Genomic DNA, 23,268 nt, shown 5'->3' with positions numbered 1-23,268 from the left:
AAAAGCAACATGTGCCACAGATCGCTGGGCTGCCAGTGAGCTGAACGCGGCGCCAGCCTCGGGAGCCCGGCCGCTGAGCGATGCGGCGGGTGAGCCCCGCAGCCCAGCCCGCCCCCTGCGGGGCTCGCTAGTGCCGGCTGGGCAGAGCCCGCCGTGACCCTCTGTCTTGTTCGCGGAGACTGCGCTCATCACACGCGCTCACTGCGGGAGCCGGCGAGCGGCGGCGTACGAACGCGGGGGGCTGCAGGTAGGTGCCTCCCCAGCCGGGATGGGGCTGCCTGGCATGGGAGGGACCTCTCCGCCCTGGGGGGCGCTCGGAGCTCCGCCTGTCCTGGCCGTGGCGCGGCTCTTTGCATTGGTATATTCCCACCCCAGCGGGCAGGGACCAGTCCATAAACCCAACCACCTGTTTGGGGCACGGGTGCCTCCTCCAGCTGGTGGGCCCCGTCCGTGGCAGAGACAGCCCCAGCCTCCTCTTCTTGGGCTTCATCACCTGCCTCCTTGGCTGCTGGGGAAGAGAGGCTTTTCAGTGACAATCTCCCCCGCCCCCCCCCCCCCCAGCAAACACAGTAGTCGGGGCAGGTGAGTGGAGGGGTGCATTTGGGGCTGACAGGGTGGGGGATTTGCTGGGGGTCCCCCGAGGGTAGGACAGAGTGTTCTTGTTTACTGCCAAAGGGTGAGATGCCCTGGCTGGGACTGCACCCAGCAAGCCCTGCAGGCAGCAGCATGAAATAAAAAGCAGCCGGAGAAGGAAGCTGGGCTTTGCACAATTGTTGTGATCAGAGGGTGAAAAAAGAGGAAGAGTTTGGAGGGGGGAAAAAAGTTTGACAGCAAAGCAGCTGGTTTGTATTTTGACATGGAGGGTGAATTTCAGAGGCGAGGAAGTGCCCACATTTAAAACTAGGACCTCCCCAGGGCATCCAGTTACAAACCTCCGTGTGCCCGTCCCTCCCCTCGTGATCTGAATGTCCCGTGGGGACATGAAAGGGGGATCTTGCGGTGGCAGGGGAGCTCTGCGAACTGGGGGAATGTGCTGGGTCTCTCACAGAGCATGTCATCTTGTCCTTTTTCAAAGGGTCATAGGAAGTGGAAGAGCCCTGAGCCCATCTGGGATCTGCACCTCAGTCGTACGCCTCAGTGAGACGCTCTGGAGATGGCCGAGAAACTGGCCCCTGGGGACTTGTTTTTCAGGAAGGCCAGGGAGTCGGTGTCTTCCCTGGACTCGGACAAGCTGGCCCCAGCCTCCCCTGAAGGAGCTGGCGAGGAGTCCTCTGACAGTGAGGGCGAGCAGGAGGGCAGCTCTCACAAGCTCATCAGGAAGGTGTCTACATCGGGGCAGATGAGGAGCAAGGTAAGGGAGCTGGGGCCCATTGGTGGGGGCTGCGTGTCTGTGCTGTGGTGGGGCAATGACCAGGATGTATGTGGTGAGACCTCAGGGTGGGGGGAACCGCAGTGGCCAGGGCGTGAGGTGACGGCCGGGTTTATCAGCTCCTCGGCTGGGGGGAGTCGGGGCAACTCTCCTGCAGTCAGCACAGCTGCCTGATGAACACCAGCCGAGGATGTGGCCCATCACGTGTTTGTGTGAACAACAGCTCTTGTGTAACACGGGACAGGAATGCTCTGCCGGGGCCGGACCCCGGGGAAGCAGCGAAGGGAGCTGCAGCTGGGCCCAGTCTGCACCCAGAGTCCAGATGGCGACAGGTGCCTCCCTGTGGATACAGGAGCAGAGTGATGCCAGAACAACACAAGGGCAGCCTGCTGCTGTGGATCTGGAGTGGGGTGGAACATTGCCTCCAGGAAGCCAGGCTAGAGATGGGGTCTGATTCCCTTCTCACAGCTGCGTGAATCAGGAGGCCAGTGGGCTTAGGCAGGTATAAAACTGGTGTCAGGGTGTTCAGGATCAGCCCCTCTACATCCATGTGTCGGGAAAGGGTGAAATGGAACTCAGATCCCACCCCAGCTTTAGAGACCCAAGAGCTGTTCCCTTCAGAGGAAGGTGCGAGGTCCCCTGAAGCATCTGGTATTGGGCACTAAATTGTCTGTGGGTATTTGGCTCCCAAGTTTCGTTTCAGCTCAGTGCAAAGATACGGACATTTGGAAAAATGAGATCTGGGTTTGGATTTCAACACCCACATGATTTGGGGGCGTGAGAATCTGGGGGTTTGATTGGCTCCCCAAAGAGCAGAGGTCTGTGATTCAATCAGGTCATTGCTCCTCCTAGCTAAAACTTTGAGTCCCAAAAGGAGAATTAGGTCCCTCACCTAGACAGAGAGATAGAGGGGTGCACATATGGGGCCAGATAAATAGATATACCTGGGGCAGAAATTGTAAGCAAGGATATGTAAACATGTTCTGTATTCTTATTAATTTGTGTTGTTGTGATGCCTGGAGATCCCAACCATACATACATAATCTAACCTCTTGTGGCTCTGGGGGCTCATAGTACATAGGCCATGTTGGATCCCCTATGGGCAGCCTCTCAGATACTTTAGCCCCTCAATTAAATTCCCCATAAACTTGTCCTAGGGTGACCAGATGTCCCAATTTTATAGAGACAGTCCTGATTTGGGTTTTTTTTTCTTATATAGGCTCCCCCCCACCCCCGTCCTGATTTTTCACACTTGCTGTCTGGTCACCCTAACTTGTCCTGATCTCATCTGATGAGAAAAGCCTTCCAGATTTTACATACTGGCCTTTGGTTGTTGTTGCCTGGGATTCAGTGAGAGCTTGGGGAACAGAATAGCAATAAATGCCTTTTTGATAGGACCTACAACAGTGTTGTGAGTTCCCCCTGCTGCCTTTGCAGCACAGTCAGTGGTCTGGTGATGCTGCGGTATAAATAGCGAGGGTAGCAAGAAAAGTAGTTAGCTCTGTTTGGAACACAGGTGAGACCGAAAGAGTCCGTGTTGGACAAATGGCAAAAATAAACCAATTAGTGAGAGACGTTTTATTTTTTTAAGAAGATCTTAGAAACAATAGAGAAAAAATCAATTATCAGCCATTTAAAAATTAACTGATAAATGTTCTTTGAAATCCATCTCCAGGCAGCACCCAGAGACAATGATTGTTACTGAAAAAGATTTAGATGTTTGTATAAGTCAAAACAGCATCTGTAGTTAAACTGGGGAAGGGTAAAAATGACAAGAACTACCAAATTTCATGCTGCAGGGCATAAACCGATTACCAGCTAAGGGGTCAGGAAGGAATTGTCCCTAAGGTATAGCACTGCACAGTGCGGTGTACTAGATTGTACTCTGTCCTCCGAAGCATTTGGCAGTGGAGACAGGAGCCTCGGCTCCATGGATCTTTGGTTTGCTCTGAAATGGTAGCTCCTCAATTCTTATTAAAATGTGTTGTTGGCAGCACCGCTCATTGCAAATTGGCAGATGAGAAATGAAAACCAAGCCATGCCCAGAAGTGCCGCAAAGGGGAAAACAAACATGGTGGATATCAGGAAGGTCGGCCTGGAAAAGTTCTCATTGAAGCAGCACATATTGTCTTGTTTATGTCTAATAGCATTTAAGATTTATCTTCTTTTCTTGCATGTGCATATAAGGTCAGATTCTGCTCTGATACATCAGTGTAAATCTGGAGTGACTCCATTTAAGTAAATAGAGAAACTTGTTTTACATCAAATTAACTAAAATCATAATGTGGAAGCCACAGAATATGTCAGAAGAAAAATAAAAAAAAGGAAGGTTGCTTCATGCTAATGTGGCGCATCTACACTGGAGATTTGCATTGGTATAGCTACATCTCTGCAAAAAATCCCTCCTGTGGAGAAGTCCTGAAACTAGCAGGGTCAGTTTCCAATTTGTTTCTAGTCAGTTTCACTCTCTGGTTCCCTGTCCCTAGCACAGAGCCCTTGTGTTTGCAATTCCAGCATTGCGGGGAAAGGTTTCAATAATGCCTGTGTAAAAAAGATGATAGGTCCCCCTGTTTTTGGGACGTTAATATGAGCCGCACGGGGAAATACCTTGTCATATCTGGCCTTGGTATGTTTAAAAAAAAAAACAGAATCTAAATGTGGAGCTTAGAATGAGTTGTTAATAAAGTTCCTGAGGACTGCCATTCATCCTGAAGCTGGCAGCACTGTCTCCATGCTACCCACATCCTGTAGTGTTGCCACCTGAAAATGTATTGAGGGCGAGCAAAATGCCCCCCCCAAATCTTTCCTCCTAACTCATGGCATCATGAGTGAGGTGGCCCCTCTTCTCTGCGCTATGGGGTGGGCAGTGTGGGCACTAAACCGTGAGGCAGGATTGTGCCGTTCAATGGGATTCTGTTGCCTGAGTGTGGGAGGAAACAGGGGTATCTAATGTACTAGATAAGGTCAGAGCAGGCTCGTCTGGTGCTCTAACAGGCAGATGTTCTGGGCTACTGAGTCAGGAACTGGGTTCTAGTAGCAGTGCTCTCTGCCCGAGTGAACACCATGTTGCTCATCTGCGCCACCTGCCCGCTCACCCGGAGTGGCATCAGCTGAGCTTTGAGGGTAGCTCAGTCCAGCTCTTTGGGCTAGAGGACAGGTCCAGGTCCATGCATTGGGGCGGGGGAGGCACATCTCGATACTGTGGTATGGCAGCTCCAGTAATGCATTTAATCACAAAGAAGAAAATAAGACCTGATGGCACAGCTTCACAGCAGTCTGGCCAGACTGCCTGGAGGGGCACCAGGTCCTGGAGAGGCCAGTGGCTGCTCTAAGTACCAGATGATTGCTGCTGGGGAGGGAATGTGCTGTGGGAAGAGTGGTGGAGGATAGCTGGGAGATAGAAGTGCATGGGCTACAAGGGCCAGGTTATGGCTGTGAGGAGACTATAGCTGGGACCAGGGGAGGTAAAATACAGCAGATCAAATGTTAAAATGTTCAGCAAGCGATTGAGAAGGGAGGGTTTTGTACAGGGTCTGTCCATTGCCCCCGGGGCGGGGAAGCCATGTGCAATGGGTGTGTCTTTGGCTGGGGTGTGTGTGTGTGCAGGGTCTTTCTAGGCCCTCCATTATGCAGTGTTTTTCAAAGGGACTGAGCCTTGATCAGCCAGAGTCTCAGAAGCTCTGAATGAGCCTCTCTGGGCTGTGGAATCAGTGACAGCAGCAGCAAGGCCTATTGTGTTACCATGCACGATTTCCCAGGATGAGTCACTGCTGCAGTCACCCACAATGAAACAAGCTCATTGCATGATGATGTTGCTTGGCCGGGCTGGGATTCACACATGTCACTGATGCACTTGGTTCAGCGATAACCGAGTAACATGTGGAGGGCACCGCTGAACTAAGCGAGCCTTGAGCTGTGTGGGGGCCACTTCCTCCCCTTCCCCCCAGCCTTGCACTGGAAGTGGTCGTTTGCTCCTATGCAAAGGAGGTGGAGAGCTCTGATACAGGGGCATTTTGCCCCCACATGGCTTGGGAATAAATGAAGTTGCACAGCTGGTTGAGGAGGAATCTGTCCCGGGGCTTTTCCCTGTCCCAGTAAGTAGAGAAAAGAGCAGGCTCCCTGGAGACACAAGCATCTCCTGGCTCCTTCCCTCCAGGTAATGGGACGGTGCTGACACTAGTTAGAATAACACAAACTGGTGATGGAAAACTATATTCGTCTGCCCTGAGCCCGCCGGAACAGTGCAGGCATGCTCCTCCAACTCTTCTCCAGGGCTCTGTCCAGTCTAGTTATAACTTGGGATGCTGTTCCTCAGCCCAGGAGCTTTCTGCCCTAGGGGCTTTTCCTGATGCTCAGTCTAAATGCTGTGTTTAAGAACTGCATCCCCGTTGAACTGTCCTTCCCACGCTGCAAGCTGTGTGTGTCTCCTGCTGCACCACGCTGCACCTCTTTAGGTCTTCAAATCTTTCCTCCTAACTCAGTCAGTCTTGCTCTCGGGCTGTTTTGGTTGCTCCTCCCCCCCCGCTCCCTGTAGTTCCTCAGTATCCTCCTGGTGATGTGGGGCTCAGGACTGAACACTACTGTCCTGATTCCCCACTGCCCTGCCCCTTAAGGCCCCCCCGATTCTCCGCTGGTCCACCCCTTGGAGATCCCCCAATTCCCCGCTGCCCTGCCCCCTGGGGGCCCCCGCTATCCTGCTCTAGTGCAGTCGTTTACCTCAGTGCAGGGAGCTGTGATGGCATTAATTCTGGAATGTTCCATGGGTGAAAAGGCTAAACAACATCAATCAGGCTGGGGAAAAAAAGGTTTCATTTGCTGACAAGCAGGACAAACTCCCTACAGGGCATCCTAGTGAGACGGAGGGGCAGAGGGAAAGTTCCAGTTGGGCAGCCATGAATGGGATGGGAATGAGCAAGCATCACTGTGGTGGTGAACCCATGACTCCCAATGCCCTGGCTGGGAAGGGAAGGACAGGGGACTGGAGCTGGCATTGGCTGCTGTTCACTTGGAATTCCCATGCAGGGCAAGCACACTGGTGGGTTGGCCCTAACTTTGCCTGACGGCTGGTCTGATCATTTGATGTTTGCTGATGCCTGCACGAAGGAAGTTCCTGATGGCTCTCCCTGGCATGCTGCCATGTGTCTAGCTCTGATGCTGCCAGGACAGGCTGGGAATCTCTGCTAATCTGGGTGGCATCCTTATGCAGGGAGAGACAGAGTCACCTGCCAGAAGCCCTAGAGAATCAGCGGAGTGTGGAGGTAACTCAGGGGCATCCGCCCCAGGCCTGTTCAAGGGCCACGTTGGCCACTTGCCGATTGTAGCTATGGACTGGGGCGACTGCAGATCCCAGCATGCATTGCTGCATGCCAGCGGGCGAAGCATTGCATGCTGGGCCCTGTGGCTCCGGGTGTATTAATGAGAGCACACTGCTGTGTTCTGGGAGCTGCAGATGGCATCCCGCAGTGATGCAGAGCAGGGATGGCTTGGCCTTTGCCCAAATCAAGCTGTGGCTGGGGGCTGGAAGGGTCCCAGCAAGGAGAGCAGCCTGGTCCCAGGCCCCACTGTGGCTCTCCTTGGGATTGAATGTACCTGGTTTCAGTAGGCGGCAGCGCTTTTCCCTCTGGCAGCTGCTTTCTGTGAAGTCTTGGGCCCGAATCCACTATCCCTAAGCTGGGCTCAGTGCAGGGAGTGGGGGCCTTTGCACCTCGCCTGTGTGCTGCTCCTGGGGGCTGGGTTGAGCCCTGGCGTGGGTCAGTGCAGTGTGATGGCTGCCGACAGCCCCAGCAGCCGGAGATCCAGGAAAACCCCAACCATCCCCTCCCTCCTGTGATGTGCTCTCTGCACCATGGGCTCCTGTGGGAGGTGGCAATGGCTCTTCCCTTCTCAGGACTCCCCCTATGCCCAGGGCATTCCTGTATAACCCCTTTGTTGCAGCTGGAATGACAGTGCCATCACAGCATGTGTCTGAGTTGGAGGGATGGACCAGAAGGCTGTCGGGCTAGTGGCTGCAGGGAGCAATCCTGCATCAGCAAGAGGAAGTAGGAAGTAGATCAAGGAGGCATTGTCTTGTGGTTAGAGCATGGGCCAAGGGAGTCAAGGTGACCTGGGTTTTAGTCCCAGCTCTGGACGGAAGTGTTGTCTAGTGATTGGAGCAGGTGACAGGGATTCAGGATTCCTGGGTTCTACCCCTGTCACTGACTTGCTGTGTGAAGTTGTGTAAATCATGCCTCAGTTTCCCCATCTATAAAACAATCATTATCTACCTCTTCCCTCTATAAATTCCATGGTTCTGTTGCAAAGGCAGATATTGTTGCTTATTAGCAGTGAAGGATGAACCTCAAAGAGTTTGAGGTTCAATTCAGAGGAGCAGCTAAAAGCTTGGATGCTAAATCTAAAGGCTGTTGGGTTTGCTGAGCTGGGATCTGAAAACAGGCTCTCCTGAGACTTCCAGTCCATCCTGCGGTGAGCACTGTGAGATCGGGGAGTTTCGGAGCTTCAGTTCCTGGTCCAACCCTCGCCAAGCGGGGGGAGTATGAGAAGTGAATGAAAGCAACACCGTGTAACACTGAATTGGAGACCTCAAGCCAGGCTGAGTGCATGGAGAGTTTCTAGTCCTCCCCCGGCACTTATTGAGCAGAAATGGGCTGGGGCGTCGGAGCTGGATGGCTGGCTGTTCATGAGGCACCGTGCCTAGAGTGACACGTTCCTTGCTGTGAGGATAGGGGCTGGCGTCTGGCGGTATGGGGAGCTCTCCAGCTGAGACCCAGGCAGAGGAAGCTGCTTGTTAATAACCTGAGCTGACCCTTGTGTCAATTCCAAGCTGTAAAGACTCCTTTGACAAGAAACAGCTCAGCTGAGGGAGGGAGTGTGTTCTAGTGGTTAGAGCAGGGTCCTAGGAAGCAGGGAGCAGGGCAGATTTGACCTGGGAATGTTGCAGGGGGATTGCAGTGAGGAGGGGGGACTTCCCTTGAAGGAAGCTACCTGAGCTGTAACCTGAGCCAGGAACGGGGGTGGGGAGAATTAACACCTTCTGCCCGGGAGACTGAACAAAGGAGAGGAGCAGCGGGAGGAGTTGGGAGTTTAGTTTCGGTTTGGGCTGGGTGGTGCAACGCAGGGAACCCCAAGCTGGGGTCTAAGCTCCCTGAACCTCCCAGAGGGACCTAATTGAGGGGGTCTGGTCGTACCTACACGCTCTGCTTGAGACTGTGTTCCTGTCCTTAAATAAACCTTCTGCTTTACTGGCTGGTTGAGAGTCGCAGTGAATCTCGGGAAGAGGGGTGCAGGGCCCTGACTCCCCCACACTCCGCAACACCCTTGTGTCAATTCCAAGCTGTAAAGACTCCTTTGACAAGAAACAGCTCAGCTGAGGGAGGGAGTGTGTTCTAGTGGTTAGAGCAGGGTCCTAGGAAGCAGAATTCCTGGGCTCTGATAATGACTCACTGTGCTCGGCTTTGGACAAGTCACTTCCCTTCTCCATCCCCCTTCTCCATCCCAAATTGAGGATAACAAACTGGGAAGCTAAACGCCTTCCTGTCCCAAAGTAGCTGGGAGAGGCTTGGGGCAGCGGATGCCCCATGGAGCCTGCATGGGACCTTTCCAGCCATTTGTCTTTCCGGAGAGCAGAAGAGGAGGCCAGGTGGGGTGGGAGCAGAGGAGCAGTCTTGCTCAGAGGCAGAAATGGGCCCAAGCCAAGACTCTCCCAGGTGACACCCCTAAAAGCCCATCCTAGGGAAGTCTGGGTCTGGAACATGTGAGCAGAGGACTCAGTTCCCAATGGCGTCCTGCAGGCCACATGGATTGGCTCTCTCTCCAGCATGGCTGAGCGGGGGAGGACAAGAAAAAACTGAGCACTGCCCCCTGCCCCTCAGGGAGCGTGGGCACCAGCCGTGCCAGGGGCTGAAGACAGAATGTTCTGCTGCTGGCACAGGTGGGCGGGCAGGGGGATGCCCATTCGGTGCGTCTGTCTCTGGCAAGCGGCCCTGTGGAGCTGTTCACGGCACTCTCTCTGCATTTGCTTCCTTGATGAGCTGCCTTATTTATCTGGTGCCTGCTCGCGTCCCTCTTGTAAAGTAGATGTGCCACTGAACCCCCACCCTGTGGTCACGACCCCCCCTTGCCTTCAGTGCCACATCTGCAGGGGGCGTCGGCTCTTTCCTTCAGGCCAGCCCTGCTAATTGAGCGGCCGGAGTAGGTGGCATTGTCACCCTCAAGCAGAGGATATCTGGGATTTGCAGCAGCGTCAGGACTGGCAGCCTTGCCCCTGCCCTGCTCCTCACCAGGCTGGTGGAGCTCGGGGAGAAAGCAGTGCTGGTGGCAGCGTCCCCTGCTGGTGGGGTGGCCATGCCACTGCAAATGCCACACTCTTTGTTCTGAGGCCAGGGAGTCATGCTGTCCTAGGGATGGCTGAGGGGGACCACCCCACAGACCCTGCCTGGACCGGGTGTGTGTGGGCGTTCCCATGGGCGATCAGCAAGTGTTTAAGCTCTGCTGACAGGGTGGAGGGAGACTGCCAGAACTCAACTCACCCGCCCCTTACCTGGGACATCAGAGAATCACCCCCTGATTCCCTATGGCCAGAGCCCCCCTGGACCCACTATGCCCAGCGCCCCCCCCCACAAATGCCTAGCGCCTTGCACAGCACCACCCTTGCCCAGCGCCCCCCTCCATAGCCCCACCACAACTGCCCAGGACCACACACAAACGCCCACTCCCTAGTGCCGCAACACACACAACTTTCCTGCAACCTCACAGCCCAGCAGCACCCCGGAGCCCCCCAGAGACCCACTCCCCACCCCCTGCCTCCTAGCCCACTCATTGGCCCTGCTGGGAGGCTGAGCTAGCAGCGCAGCCAGAGCTGGTCCCGGGCCCAGGAATCGCTCCAGCCCCTTGGGAGTGGCGCGATCAGCGAGGTCAGGGCCTGCTTCAAGACGCACTTGCCTGGAGGGGCCCAGGCACACTGTCACCCTCTGCCTCCCCACCTAGCTGAGACTGGCCAGGTTTCTGCTCAGCTCTGGGGACACAGGCGGTGGGAAGCAGAAACTGGAGGTGCATTGGGGTCCAGCCAGGGGGCAGAGACGAACAGAGAGAGGGATGGGACTAGAGGGCAGAGAGGAGCCCTCGGTCAGAGGAACAAGTGATGGGCGTCAGGGAGCCAGCGGGCTGGCGGGCTCTCGGGACACAATGCAAGCGTAGCAGGCTGGGGCCCCTTCTGAGCATGGGCCTGGCTCCATGGAGCCACTGGCGCCACTGCAGGAAGGAATTAACCCGGCCCCACTTGTGCCCTCACTGCCCCTGCCCTGGGAGTTAACCTGGCCTCACTCATCCCCGACCCTCATTTAGAGGTCATCTAGACCTAGCCCATCCCCCAGCGCTGGGGCAGGATCAAGTAGCCCTGGGCCATCCCGGGCAGGTGTTGGTGTCCCTGGCCAGGGCTCTGGCCACATAGATTCCAATCACTGCCTCGATGCCACAGCTGGTGGAAATTTCCTGATGGAAGAGTTTATGGCAGAAAATGCTGATTGCACAAAATTGAACCGTTTTTGTGGGACTGGGTCGATTTCAGCCACATTTCTGTAGCAAAATTGTTGCCCTGTTTGGTTTGCATAAGGTCGAAGCACTGCGTGTGAACATCCCTGTGTTACAGCCCAGACGATAACGTGGAGACGAAGCGCATCAACTGCTTTGAAGTGAAATGGGGCCATCAGGTCATTCCTGGAATTTCTTTCCTGGGAAATTTTGCGATTTTGACTTTTCGCTGGGATTTGGGCTGGAGACAGATTTGGAAATTCCGGCATTTCCTTGGCAAAGGAAATCCCGAGTGTGGAGCATCTCTAATAGAGTCAGAAATGTTATGGGCCATTTGACACCTAGCCTGACCGGCCGAACAGCTGCCCTGGGAGGGGTTCGAGTTGGAGCAGAGCCTTTAGAAAGACACCAAGGTTTGATTTAAAGACTCAGATTCAGTGTCTGAGGTGTGCCAGCACTCTCTTGGGGAGGATAGGATTATCAGGGGGGAGGAACTAAGAGCCAGCGAGAGGAAGGGACTCAGGGGTGTGGGGTTGTGCATGAGTGGAAAGAAGTGCGATAGTACCTGGACGAACAGGGCGGTAAGTGGGTTACAGTGTCATTAAGGGTCAGTCCATTTTCCAGCAGACAGGTGTCAGTGTGACAGATCTAATCACTCCCCGACCAGCCCAAAGCACAATGCAGCATGGCAGGTTCTTAATCGCGAAAGGAGGCTAAGGAAGAAATCGCACCTGTCTGTGGGTAGCTGTGCCCTTCGCTGCCTCTCCAGTGCATGCACAGAGCTTGAAATGGGGAAGGGGAGGGAAAGGTGTTGAAAAGGAAAGGTTCCTTTGATCTGGTTTGTTTAATCATATCCCGTCTTTGTGGCAGTCTCATGGGAGCACCCAGTGCAGAGAGTGGGATCTCTCTCTGCCCCTCTGGAAAGGGAGAGCTGTTGAACCTTTCACAAAGAGAGCTTTTGTCTCAATTGTTGTAGGGTGTTTGAGTTAAATTTGTGTGCATAAAAATAAACAGGGTGAATAAAACATAAAAATGACTTCCCCTGTCAATTAATCAGCTTTGTCATCGCTCTGTGAATTCTCCCATTGACCCTTGAGTTCTCCAGCACAAATAGGCCAGACAAGACCTGAATTTCTAAGGTGAAAACAAACAGAAAAGCAACCTACTGTAATTTGCATTAAATTGTATCTGGTAAGGAGGAAACCAGTCCAGATCTCACCTTTAGTCACAGCATCTAGCACTAGGAACAACTCCCCACAAAGCGAGGAAAGGCAGTTGCTCCAAGATCCAGCACTTAAGTGATATGGGGAGCGTCACTCTAATCGCAGGTTAGGTAGGAGATGGGAACCAACCAGGCCTTTAACTCAAATCCTCAAGCAGCTTTCTCTTCCCCCCAGTCTCTGTCTTGAGGACTAGAGATGCTGTTCCACTGCAGGGAATCAGAGGCCTCGTCTACACAAACGTTTGACCTGGTGTATTAAACCAGTTTACTTAAACCGGTGCCAGTCCCTGTGTGAGTGCTCTTGCTCTGGTTTAGCTTAAACCCTGTTCCTAATTGACTTAACCTCACCTGGAATAAGCCTGGTTTAAACCAATGTGAGTGTCCACATGGCCTTTGGTGTCAGTTTAACTCAATCGGTTTGAAATCACCCGTTGAGGAGAACCAGTGCAGCTCTGCGTGCAGACAAGCCTGGAGGCTGAGCACTCAGGTCTTCAGCCCACTCACCAGAAGGGCCTAGGACTTTATTGCGACTCCAGGCCACGGTGCTACCCAGACTCCTTAAATGCACTCTCTTTACTCACAGGGAAACTTCTCATCTGCCTGCCTGCCTAGGTACTTTTGTGTGCAGTGTTGTCTGTTTGCCTACTGTGACAATGCGGTTCTGGCGGAACCCAACTGAGAGTGCCAACTCAGGACAAATTGCTCAAATAGGGCAGTTACAGCCCAAGGCTGGGGTTTTTTCCACCTCTAAGGCAAACCACCAGCCAGACTAAGAGGACTCCAGTCTCACCCCACTGGCTAACTGCAAGTCTCACAAGCAATCTCCTTAGATACTCCAGTTTCCCAGTATTACCACCAGTACCACTCGTTATGGGGACAAATGGTTATGAAAACCAATACCCCAGTAAAAGAAAAAGGTTCTCCTGATCCCAAAGGACCAAGCCCCAGACCCAGGTCAATATACAAATCAGATCTTACCCACAAATCACGCTGTTGCCAATCCTTTAGAATCTAAAATCTAAAGGTTTATTCATAAAAGGAAAAAGATAGAGATGAGAGTTAGAATTGGTTAAATGGAATCAATTACATACAGTAATGGCAAAGTTCTTGGTTCAGGCTTGCAGCAGCGATGGAATAAACTGCAGGTTCAAATCAAGTCTCTGGAATACATCCCCCGCTGGGATGGGTCCTCAGTCCTTTGTTCAAAGCTTCAGCTTGTAGCAAAGTTCCTCCAGAGGTAAGAAGCAGGATTGAAGACCAGATGGAGATCAGGCATCAGCCTTATATAGTCTTTTCCAGGTGTAAGATCACCTCTTTGTTCTTACTGTGGAAGATTACAGCAACATGGAGTCTGGAGTCACATGGGCCAGTCCCTGCATACTTTGCTGAGGTACAAGGCGTATCTGCCTTCTCTCAATGGGTCCATTGTATAGCTGATGGTCCTTAATGGGCCATCAAGCAGGCTAGGCAGAGCTAATCTCAGCTTGTCTGGGATGTCACCCAGAAGCATAGCATAAGTTTGCCATACAGACAGTATAGAGCCAATATTCATAACTTCAACTACAAAACTGATACACACATCTAGACAGCATAATCATAACCAGTAAACCATAACCTTGTCCTAGACACCCCATTTGACCCCCTTTATACAAGATTTGGGTGCCACTACAGGACCTTGGTTGCAACAATGATCTATACGGTCCCAGTTTATGTCAATAACGTCACACCTACGTAGATTTGTGACCCCTTTATCACTGCAGACTCTGTGCCCCGGGGGTGGCGTGTGCAGTTTCTATGCTCCTGGGGGTGGCATGCTGCCAGCATATTGTCCCCTGTCACATGCCCATTAAATTTCACAGATCACAGCATGAGCCCATTGGGGCAGCCTCGGGGAAGCTTGCACTGCTGTTGTTCCAGCTATCCCTGGTTCTTTGGCCATGGAGAGGACACGGTGCTGGTGCCAGGGCTGTCAGTCTGGCACCAGCACCGAAAAGAAGACAAGAAGTGTGTGCGTGTGGGTGGGTGTGAGTATGTGAGCCTGTGAACGTGTGCGTGTGCCCAGGTGTGACTGTGCATGTGCGAATGTGTGCACAGCAAGAGTGTGAATGTGAAGGCGTGTGTGTGAATGCACATGTGTGTGCGCGTGTGTGCATGTTTGTAAAGCAGGTAAAGAAGTGCCATTTAGCATCAGCACCATGTGAGTTCCCAGCTCTTCTGAATACCCAACTGCCTCCAAACTGGGCTCATCCTCCGACCGGATTCTCACATGCCCCTGTGGCTTGTAGTGTCACCATTGCCCTGCTAGTTGTAACCCAGCTTGTGTCATGTCTGTGTCCAGGTCTGCACTAGCTGGGCTTTATCAGAGTAGCTGTACCAGTGTACTATGCCAGCAAAGCATTTCTAGTGTGGATGCAGCTTATACTGACATAGCTTATTCTGGTTCCCTGAGTGAAACAAGCTTCACCGGTGAAAATACAGCTTTGCCCGTGTAACTGTGTCTGCACTAGGGGTGGTGTGGCACACCCCTGTCAGTCAGATCACACCTCTTCACATCCCTGCCTGACACTGCTAAGCTCTGTAGTGTAGACCTGGCCTGTTTCTGAACCTCCCAGGAGTCCCAGGTCAGCAGGGGTGGTGCAGAGTGAACACCTGCCTCCTTTGTGGGGTATTTGTGAATCGTGAAATCAATAGCTCCAGCCCTGGCAGGATCCAAGTAGGATGGAAAATGACCCACGGAGCTGAAAGTACTGGCTGAGAATTCAGGTCCTGGTGTGTGAGCAGCACACATATGCTTTCTCTCACTGCTAATGTCTTTCTACCTGCTCTCATCTGGTGCTTGGCAGCCCAAGTCAGGAAACATGGAGCAAGCCACTGAGAGAAACCTACTCTGATCTGCTTGCCCACAAGTTAAAGGCTCTAATAGAAAGCAGAGATCTTTCCTTAACCCCTTCCTTAGTCTCCCATTCGAGCAGCCTCACTGCTATCCCGCGGCAGGCGGTGGACTGAAGCCCCTTCTGGGAGTGGTGGAGAGATGAAACTGATGTAGATGAGCATGAAGGACCAGAACTTAGACAATGTCAAAGGGCTGCATTGGCCTGGCCAATGGGGTCCTTTAAATCTGTTCACCATCCTTCTGCCAGGGCCGCTAAAGCAGAGGCTTGGGGGGAAGCAGGGACTTCCTTTGGCTTCCCTTTGCTAGCAGGGGCCTGACTCTCCATGATCAGGGGGAGTGGGAGCCAGCAGCATCAGTAAAAGCCCCGTGTGTCTGAAGTGGCGCGGAATGGATACTGCCTGCCTGGCCGGCAGCATCCCTCTGGCTGCCTGCCCGGCCTTAATAAGCATTAGCCCAGGTGGAGCCATCCAGCATATTGCTGCTTGAAAGCTAATCTGTCACACTCTCCAAGATGATGCTCACCAGCTGTCAGGCCTGATGAAGGCCCCCAGCTACCAGCTTCCCTCCCCACTGCCTTAGGTCACTGCTCCCCACTCTGCTCCTGCAGGGGGTCCTCTCCATAGCCCATCAAGTTCCTGGCGATCAGTGCTGCAGCCAGCGCTGTGCTTTCCTGAGGCAGCCCAAGGACGAGCTGCTGCATCGGAAAGGGCAGCTGGTAGGATCACTGGCGGGCGAGCGGAAAGGACTTGGGAGCTCACAGAAAGGGGAAGGGAGGGGGTGGAGGAGGAGAATAGTTGTCATCTCCCGGTCAGTAAGGCAGCAGGAGGGCTTGGAATAGCACCTGGAACTGAGTGGTGGGCTGGAGTTGTATGTGGGGCTGAGAAGACAAGGGACTGGGTTGTTACTGGGTCATCTGATCTCGAGCAGTGGTTGCTGCTTGTGCAAGGAAGATCTCAGCCAGGGTGCTGGCAGGGAGGTGTATCGGGAGGGCTCTGGGCATGCTGTTGGTCTGTAATGTAGCTCAGTCCTGGTCTACACTACAAGTTTAGGTCGAATTTAGCAGTGTTAGATCGATTTAACCCTGCACCCGTCCACACGACGAAGCCATTTTTGTCGACTTAAAGGGCTCTTAAAATCAATTTCTGTACTCGTCCCCAAGGAGGGGATTAGCGCTGAAATCGACCCTGCTGGATCAAATTTGGGGTAGTGTGGACGCAATTCAACGGTATTGGCCTCCGGGAGCTATCCCAGAGTGCTCCATTGTGACCGCTCTGGACAGCACTCTCAACTCAGATGTACTGGCCAGGTAGACAGGAAAAGCCCCGCGAACTTTTGAATTTCATTTCCTGTTTGGCCAGCGTGGCAAGCTGATCAGCACAGGTGACCATGTAGAGCTCAGAATTGCTCCAGCATGGACCAAACAGGAAGTACTGCATCTGATCGCTGTATGTGGAAGCGAATCCGTGCTATCCGAACTCCGTTCCAAAAGACGAAATGTTGGAATATTTGAAAAAATCTCCAAGGGCATGAAGGACAGAGATTATAACAGGGACCCACAGCAGTGTCGTGTGAAACTTAAGGAACTCAGGCAAGCCTACCAAAGAACCAGAGAGGCAAATGGCCGCTCCAGGTCAGAGCCCCAGACATGCTGCTTCTATGATGAGCTGCATGCCATTCTAGGGGGTCCCCCTACAACCCCACCCCTGTGCTTCCCTCCTCCTCCACCCCTCCCGGGCTACCTTGGCAGTTATCCCCCCATTTGTGTGACGAATTAATAAAGAATGCATGAATTTGAAACAATAATGACTTTATTGCCTTTGCAAGCGGAGATCAAAGGGGGGAGGGGAGGGCAGTTGGCTTACAGGGAAGTAGAGTGAACCAAGGGGGTGGGTTTTCATCAAGGAGAAACAAACAGAGCTTTCACACCGTAGCCTGGCCAGTCATGAAACTGGTTTTCAAAGCTTCTCTGATGCACAGCACGCCCTGCTGTGCTCTTCTAACCACTCTGGTGTCTGGCTGTGTGTAATCAGCGGCCAGGCGATTTGCCTCAACCTCCCACCCCGCCGTAAACATCTCCCCCTTACTCTCACAGATATTGTGGAGCACACAGCGAGCAGTAATAACGATGGGAATATTGGTTTTGCTGAGGTCTAACCGAGTCAGTAAACTGCACCAGCGAGCTTTTAAATGTCCAAAGGCACATTCTACCACCATTATGCACTTGCTCGGCCTATAGTTGAACTGCTCCTTACTACTGTCCAGGCTTCATGAACTATGGGAGCAAGGGGTAGGTTGGGGTAGGAGCAGCCGTGCGGTGCTGCTGACTGGGAGAGCAGCCTGAGGCAGAAGCCTCCAGCTGGCATGATATTCCAGGCAGGACTGAATCTCAATTAGACGAAACTTAAAGAAGAGAATGACCTGGAGTCATTCCTATTTTTGTCCAGGCGCCCCCGACCAACCTAACCGAGGTCGGCCAGGAGCACCCACAGGACGACGATGACGGTTAGCAGTCGTATTGCACCGTCTGCCGTCTGCAAGGCAAGGGGATGCTGCTGTGTAGCAATGCAGTACCGTGTCTGCCAGCAGCACCCAGGAGACATACGGTGACAGTGAACTGAGCGGGCTCCATGCTTGCCGTGGTATGTTTTCTGCACGGGTTGCTTTCACGGAGGGAGGGAGGGAGAGGGGCCTGATGACATGTACCCAGAACTACCCGCGAAAATGTTTTTGCCCCATCAGGCATTGGGAGCTCAACCCAGAATTCCAATGGGCAGAGGAGACTGCGGGTACTGTGGGATAGCTACCACAGTGCAATGCTCCGAAAGTCGACAGTAGCCTCGGTACTGTGGACGCACACCGCCTACTTAATGCGCTTAGTGGGGACACACACAATCGACTGTATCAAATTGATTTCTAAAAAATCGACTTCTATTAAATCGACCTAATTTCATAGTGTAGACATACCCTCAGAATGTCTGGAGGGGGCAAGGGGAACCTTTAGTGGTACTTCTAGAAATTTTTTTTTTTTTTTAAATGGAGATATCCCATCTCCTAGAACTGGAAGGGACCTTGAAAGGTCATCGAGTCCAGCCCCCTGCCTTCACTAGCAGGACCAAGTATTGATTTTGCCCCAGATCCCCAAGTGGCCCCCTCAAGGATTGAACTCCCAACCCTGGGTTTAGCAGGCCAATGCTCAAACCACTGAGCTATCCCTCCCCCCAGGGACAAATAATACTTCTTAGTACAGGAAGTACCTGTTGGACTACACTGCCTTGAATCTTGCACAGGAAGTTGTGTGTGTCCATGCTGGGAGAATGGATTTGCTAACCACACACCTGCTGGAAGGGTATGTCAGGCAGGAGCTGCCTTCCAGGCTCACCTTAGGCTTCTGCTAGGAAGGCAGATCGTGCTAGTCTGTGCTGCGCCTTCGTGTGGGTCCCCCAAACATGGGGCATTGAGCAGTTGTTTGTGCTTAATTTTGGCCTTGAATGTTTTGTTCGACCCTTAGTCACTGTCTTGGAAGGGTTCTTTGGAGATGTCCATTTAATACCTTCAGCCTCGTTAGCCTGCGGAACTCCCCGCTATAAGGTGATACTGAGTCAAACTGCTGATGTATCATAAAAGGATTATCTTCCATTGTTGTTTGCAGTGCTATTGTAGCCTGGTTGGTCCCAGATAGTAGAGAGACAAGGAGGGTGAGGTAATATCTGTTATGGGACCAGCCTCCGTTGGTGAGAGAGCTTGTCTATTTCACCAAAAGAAGTTGGTCCACTCCTAGATATTCTCTCACCCACTGTGTCTCTAGAGAAGGATTAGGCACAGATATGGGGAGAACCGCCCAGTGCCTGCAGGACACCTCTAGAACACAAGGACTTTCCTTGCTACAGGGCATGAGCAGGAAGAAATTTCCTCCCATGAGATACGAATAAACAATATGGTGTATCAAGGGAGTTTGACAACTTCTAGTGCTTGGCGCTGGTTATGCCAGACTGCATCAGCTCATTGAGCTGTTCTTCCGTGGCAGCTCCTGCCTTCCTAGAGACCCTTATCAAGGCAAATTGCTCTGGCTAGCATGTCAGCCATGTCAATGATGTTTGTGTCATCTGCATTAGCCCAGGAGCCTTTGTCGCCCTCTGGTGGCTGGTCACCTAAGAGGTTAATGAGTCAGCTGCAGGTGCTAGGTAGGTGGCTTGGGCCTTTTGCTCAAGCAGCAGCGGATTGTGCTCTTAATGCCTAAGTTCCCTGGTTCAAATCCCGGTGTCGGCCCAGGTGGGGTTGGTTATATTAGCTTGGGGAAAACATGTGCAACGGGGGTTTTGTTTTGTTCCCTTCCTTGGCCATAGGGACTCCGCGTTCTCTCCTGTGGAATTCCTCTGAATGCTGTCTCTCAGCCACTCTGTTCTGTGCCCCAGATTCCATACTCTCCCTCCAGGGGGTGAGGAGGGTCTCGCCTGTCCTCCCAGCCCCTGAACGCATTTATTTGCAACCCTCCTGAATTCAGCCCAGCGGCATGCCAGGCTCATGGTCCCCCGGCGTGGGGTCCGTCATGGGGCAGGTTGTGGCTGCTGCACTGGTTTAGCACATTCCCTTTGCTCCTCTGCTGCCGGGGCTGATCTGGAGCAGCCAGGACAGCTTAGCGCTGCTGCCACCCCTCGGTAGAGCATGCATTACCCGGCTCCACCCCAGGAGCCTGCCGGGGCTAGGACCCCAGAGGGGTTTTGCCTGTCAGGTGGGCCTGGGCTCCTGCCTGAGACTGCTCCAGTTTCCTCTATGGCTAAGATGAGGTGATCAGAGATCCTGTGTCAGGGGCTGATCAGCCGCAGGGTCAGCAAGGAAGAATCCCCTCTCCCTGCCTCCCCATAAAGCATGCACAGTTGGGCACAGAGAGGGGGAGTTCTGCTAAAGGGGAGCCAATGGGGCCTAGTGGATGGAGCACTGGACTGGGATTTAGGAGTTCCCAGCAGTTCCCAGCTCTACTACTGGCCTACTGGATGACCTTGGGCAAGTCAGACCACTTTCCTGTGCCTCACTTTCCCCATCTGTAAGATGGGCATCGTGATGCTGCCCTGCATTGTAAAGTGCATTGAGACCTCCTGATGGGCAGTGCCGTACAAGAGCTAGGGATTATTAGCTCTTAGCAGGAGCAGAGGGTCTATGACATACAGTCGGGCAGTTCTGATTCAGTCCAGTACAGGGCAGTGCTATGCACACACAAACTCATAACACTTTTAAAAGGCAGGGCTCTGACGTTCGCTCCCTCCACTGCACGCAGTAGCCAGAGGAACGGAGCCTGGGAAAGGCTGTCATTTCCTTCGCTAGCTGTTTCTGCTGTCTGCTCCCCTGGGCTTCCCAGGGGCATGGCTGTTGGCATCACTGGAGGGCCAGAGCCAAGGGGCAGTGCTAATGTGTTCCAGCCACTAGTGTGAGGCCTGGGCAGTGGCTGAAATGCTGCTCACTATCGTGCCTTTGGAATCTGGCCCTGCAGGTGCCGTGTCCGGGAGCTTCCACTGAGTGCCCGAGAATTCAGGGCTTGGAGAGGCTGCCAGAGCAGGTCCATTGTTTGCTTCCTTGTGCATGGACATTGTTGGTGATGTCAGCTGTCATGTGCTCTGGCGAAGGGTGGATTTTAGCTCCCTACTACAGCTTAGAACAGAAGGGGCGCAAGGGGTGAGAAGAGAGTTTTTTATGTAGGTCCCACCAAAACAGAGCTGTCACTGGGTGACTGGCCCCAGTGCAACTGTGAGTGGCCAGCTGACTACCAATTGGGGTTAAGAGGGCACCTGGGCCATATAAATGGGCTGACTGAGAACAGGTGGGGAGGCAGGAAAGGGCAGGTGAGAACTACATGTAGAACCTTTCAAGTTACAGGAAGGCTGGTGCAGAGGCCCCTAGAGGAGCAGAGACAGCTTGGTCAGGAGACCCATGGCTGTGCTGCTGAGGCCAGCCTCATGCAGGCGCTGGTGATAGGGCTTTGTGACGCTAGCAGTGGGATGCCAAGTCCCGTCCCAACAAAGAAGGCCAGCAGGCAGAACACTGGGTGGGCTGCCTCCCACCCCGGAGCATGCTCTATGACAAGAACCTTTGTTAAAGTTCTCAAGGCAGCATGGCCAACTTCAAAACTCTGGAGATTCTTAATAAACTAACAACTTCAGGTTCTGATTCTTCGCTGGCTGGTATGTCAGCCTTTAGGCTGCACTCAGGTGATGTTTTTAAGCTTTTCTGTACTGGGGAGGCTGGGCACTTACTTTTTAATGACAGCTGAGATTCCAGTGTTGTCCCATGACTCCAGGAGCTGGGGCTTTAAGAAAAATAGCAACTATTGTGAGATGCAGGATAACATCATGAGAGTCGGTGATGCTGTATAACAGACGGTTGGCTTTGAATCGAATGTGTCTGTCTGCTTTCTGACTTCCCTAGAGAACATTCCTAGGCTAGACTATAACTGTTTAATTTGGGGCCTGCATTCCAAAGAATGGCCGAGGTGACCTGTTAAGGATTTGTTTCTAAATGGGCCATGTGCACTTTTTCTGCTTCCTTATGTTGAATAAAAAGGGCCTGCCAGAATGGGGGGTGGGAGGGAGAAGGGGTTGTCTTGTTTTTTACTTTTAGAAATATCAAGAATGGTCTGGCCTTTCCTGGTTTTGCTATCAGACCTCTGGATCTGAGCCTTCATGGCTAAAATGAAGGGTCTTGACTCTTTAACAGAAGCTTTCTTTCTCCAAAGTGTTCAATAGTTGCTGGGATAGACAAACTGAAGAGTTTTGCACTAGCTGCCTGCCAGTCCCTTCCCTGCTCAGCTACCATATTACTCAGTCTACCTTTATCTCTGACCTCTCTAATCACCTCGAGCTCTGCTCCTGGCTGAGACGGGTCCAGGTGATAATCACAGTGTGCTCCTACCCAGGGTTAGCTGACAGTGGGATGACACCACTGGCAGGTGGTCTCCAGTCCCTGCCGTGGGAGCTGCTGTATGAGGGCAATGGGAGACTTTTTGACCGGTGCCAGTGTGGCTGAGACCATAGAGCCTTCCAGGGCAGACAAGACTGGAATTTTTAACATAAAAACCCAAGAAGATCCTTTTTTAAAAAACAAGCAAAGCAAACCCCCTTTTGGCCTATTTTTCTCCACCATAAAGGAGCATCAAAGGGCATGAGCGCCAATCCCTGCATGATGCAGCACGTGGCAGGATTTGGGGGGGAAGAAGGACAAAGCAGGGTCTGAGGCTGGGGAAGAACTGGGCATCATCCTCCTGAACTGGGGGGGAATGGGAGCTGGCTAATAATAGCTAATAGTTCAGTGCAGTGACTAGAGATTGCCTCTGCTTAATGAGCCCATTCCTGACCAATTGTGGCCTGGCCCTGGCGGGGCTGCTGCTGCTGCACCTCCCCCATCTGTGCCTTGCAGGAGGAGAGGTGACCCAATTAGCTGTCCTTTAATTAGAAATCCTCAGGGTGAGGTGGGGGGTCCAATTAAGTGCTCTCCAATCAGCGCTGCTGGTGTTCCCCCAAGGCTGGAGCACATAGCTAATTAACAGACATTTAATAGGAGAAGCCAGAAAAGGGAGCTGCACACCTGCCTTTCTCCAGATGACCATGCTCCAAGCAGTGAGCTGCTTTGCAAGCCAGAGCCTCCCTGCTCATGTGCCGGGAGGTTAATTGGCTTAATAGGAGGGGAAGAGCAGAGCCCAGAGTGGCCTATTTCCCAGCCCCCATTTATCACTTAGTGTGTCTGCCCTCATGGCAGAGAGCCACCCAATGCCCTGGCTTTGAGAGCCATTGTGTCTGATGGCAGGGCTGTTCTGGGCCCAGGTGGGCACTGCAGGAGATGGTGATTGCTGGGCCAGTTCATATCTGTGTAGCTAACTGAATGCTGGGGGTTAGACCAGCGGAGAACATGGCCCATGGGGCTGAGCTGGGTCTTGACTCAGGCTGAAGTCCGTGGGGCTTGCCCAGGGCCAGTTCCAGGGTTTTTGCCGCCCCAAGCGGCGCAAAAAAAAAAAAAAAAAAAAAGCGCGATCACGATCTGCGGTGGCAATTCGGTGGGAGGTCCTTCGCTCCGAGCGGGAGTAAGGGACCATCCGCCGAATTGCTGCCGAATAGCTGGACGTGCCGCACCTCTCCGGATTGGCCGCCCCAAGCACCTGCTTGGCAAGCTGGTGCCTGGAGCCAGCCCTGGGCTTGCCTATGGCTTTCTGCATTCTTCGCCTTTCCAGGCAGAATTTTTGTGATTCCTGGAGTGTGATGGGGCTGCCGTGGGCTC

At 53.0% G+C, this 23,268-nt stretch overlaps 1 protein-coding gene across 7 annotated transcripts in view; it reads left to right on the top strand.

Annotated features, from left to right (window-relative positions):
- DGKK (diacylglycerol kinase kappa) overlaps positions 1 to 23,268 on the top strand; it is a 185,266-nt gene continuing 161,998 nt past the window's right edge. For 6 of the 7 annotated variants that reach the window (XM_005279164.5, XM_005279163.5, XM_005279162.5 and 3 more), the window contains exons 1-2: positions 20 to 247; positions 1,076 to 1,351. In XM_005279164.5, coding sequence (XP_005279221.1) covers positions 1,154 to 1,351 — 198 coding nt within the window. In that variant the 5' untranslated portion in view covers positions 20 to 247; positions 1,076 to 1,153. Of the gene's footprint in view, positions 248 to 1,075; positions 1,352 to 23,268 lie in introns of all 7 variants that reach the window. The other variant, XM_005279165.5, reaches the window with a different exon arrangement.

Source organism: Chrysemys picta, chromosome 9, assembly GCF_011386835.1.
Source record: "Chrysemys picta bellii isolate R12L10 chromosome 9, ASM1138683v2, whole genome shotgun sequence".
In the NCBI taxonomy this organism is placed as follows: Eukaryota; Metazoa; Chordata; order Testudines; family Emydidae; genus Chrysemys; species Chrysemys picta.
The sequence above is the reverse complement of the archived record's forward strand: the minus strand, read 5'-3'. Positions and strand labels throughout refer to the sequence as shown.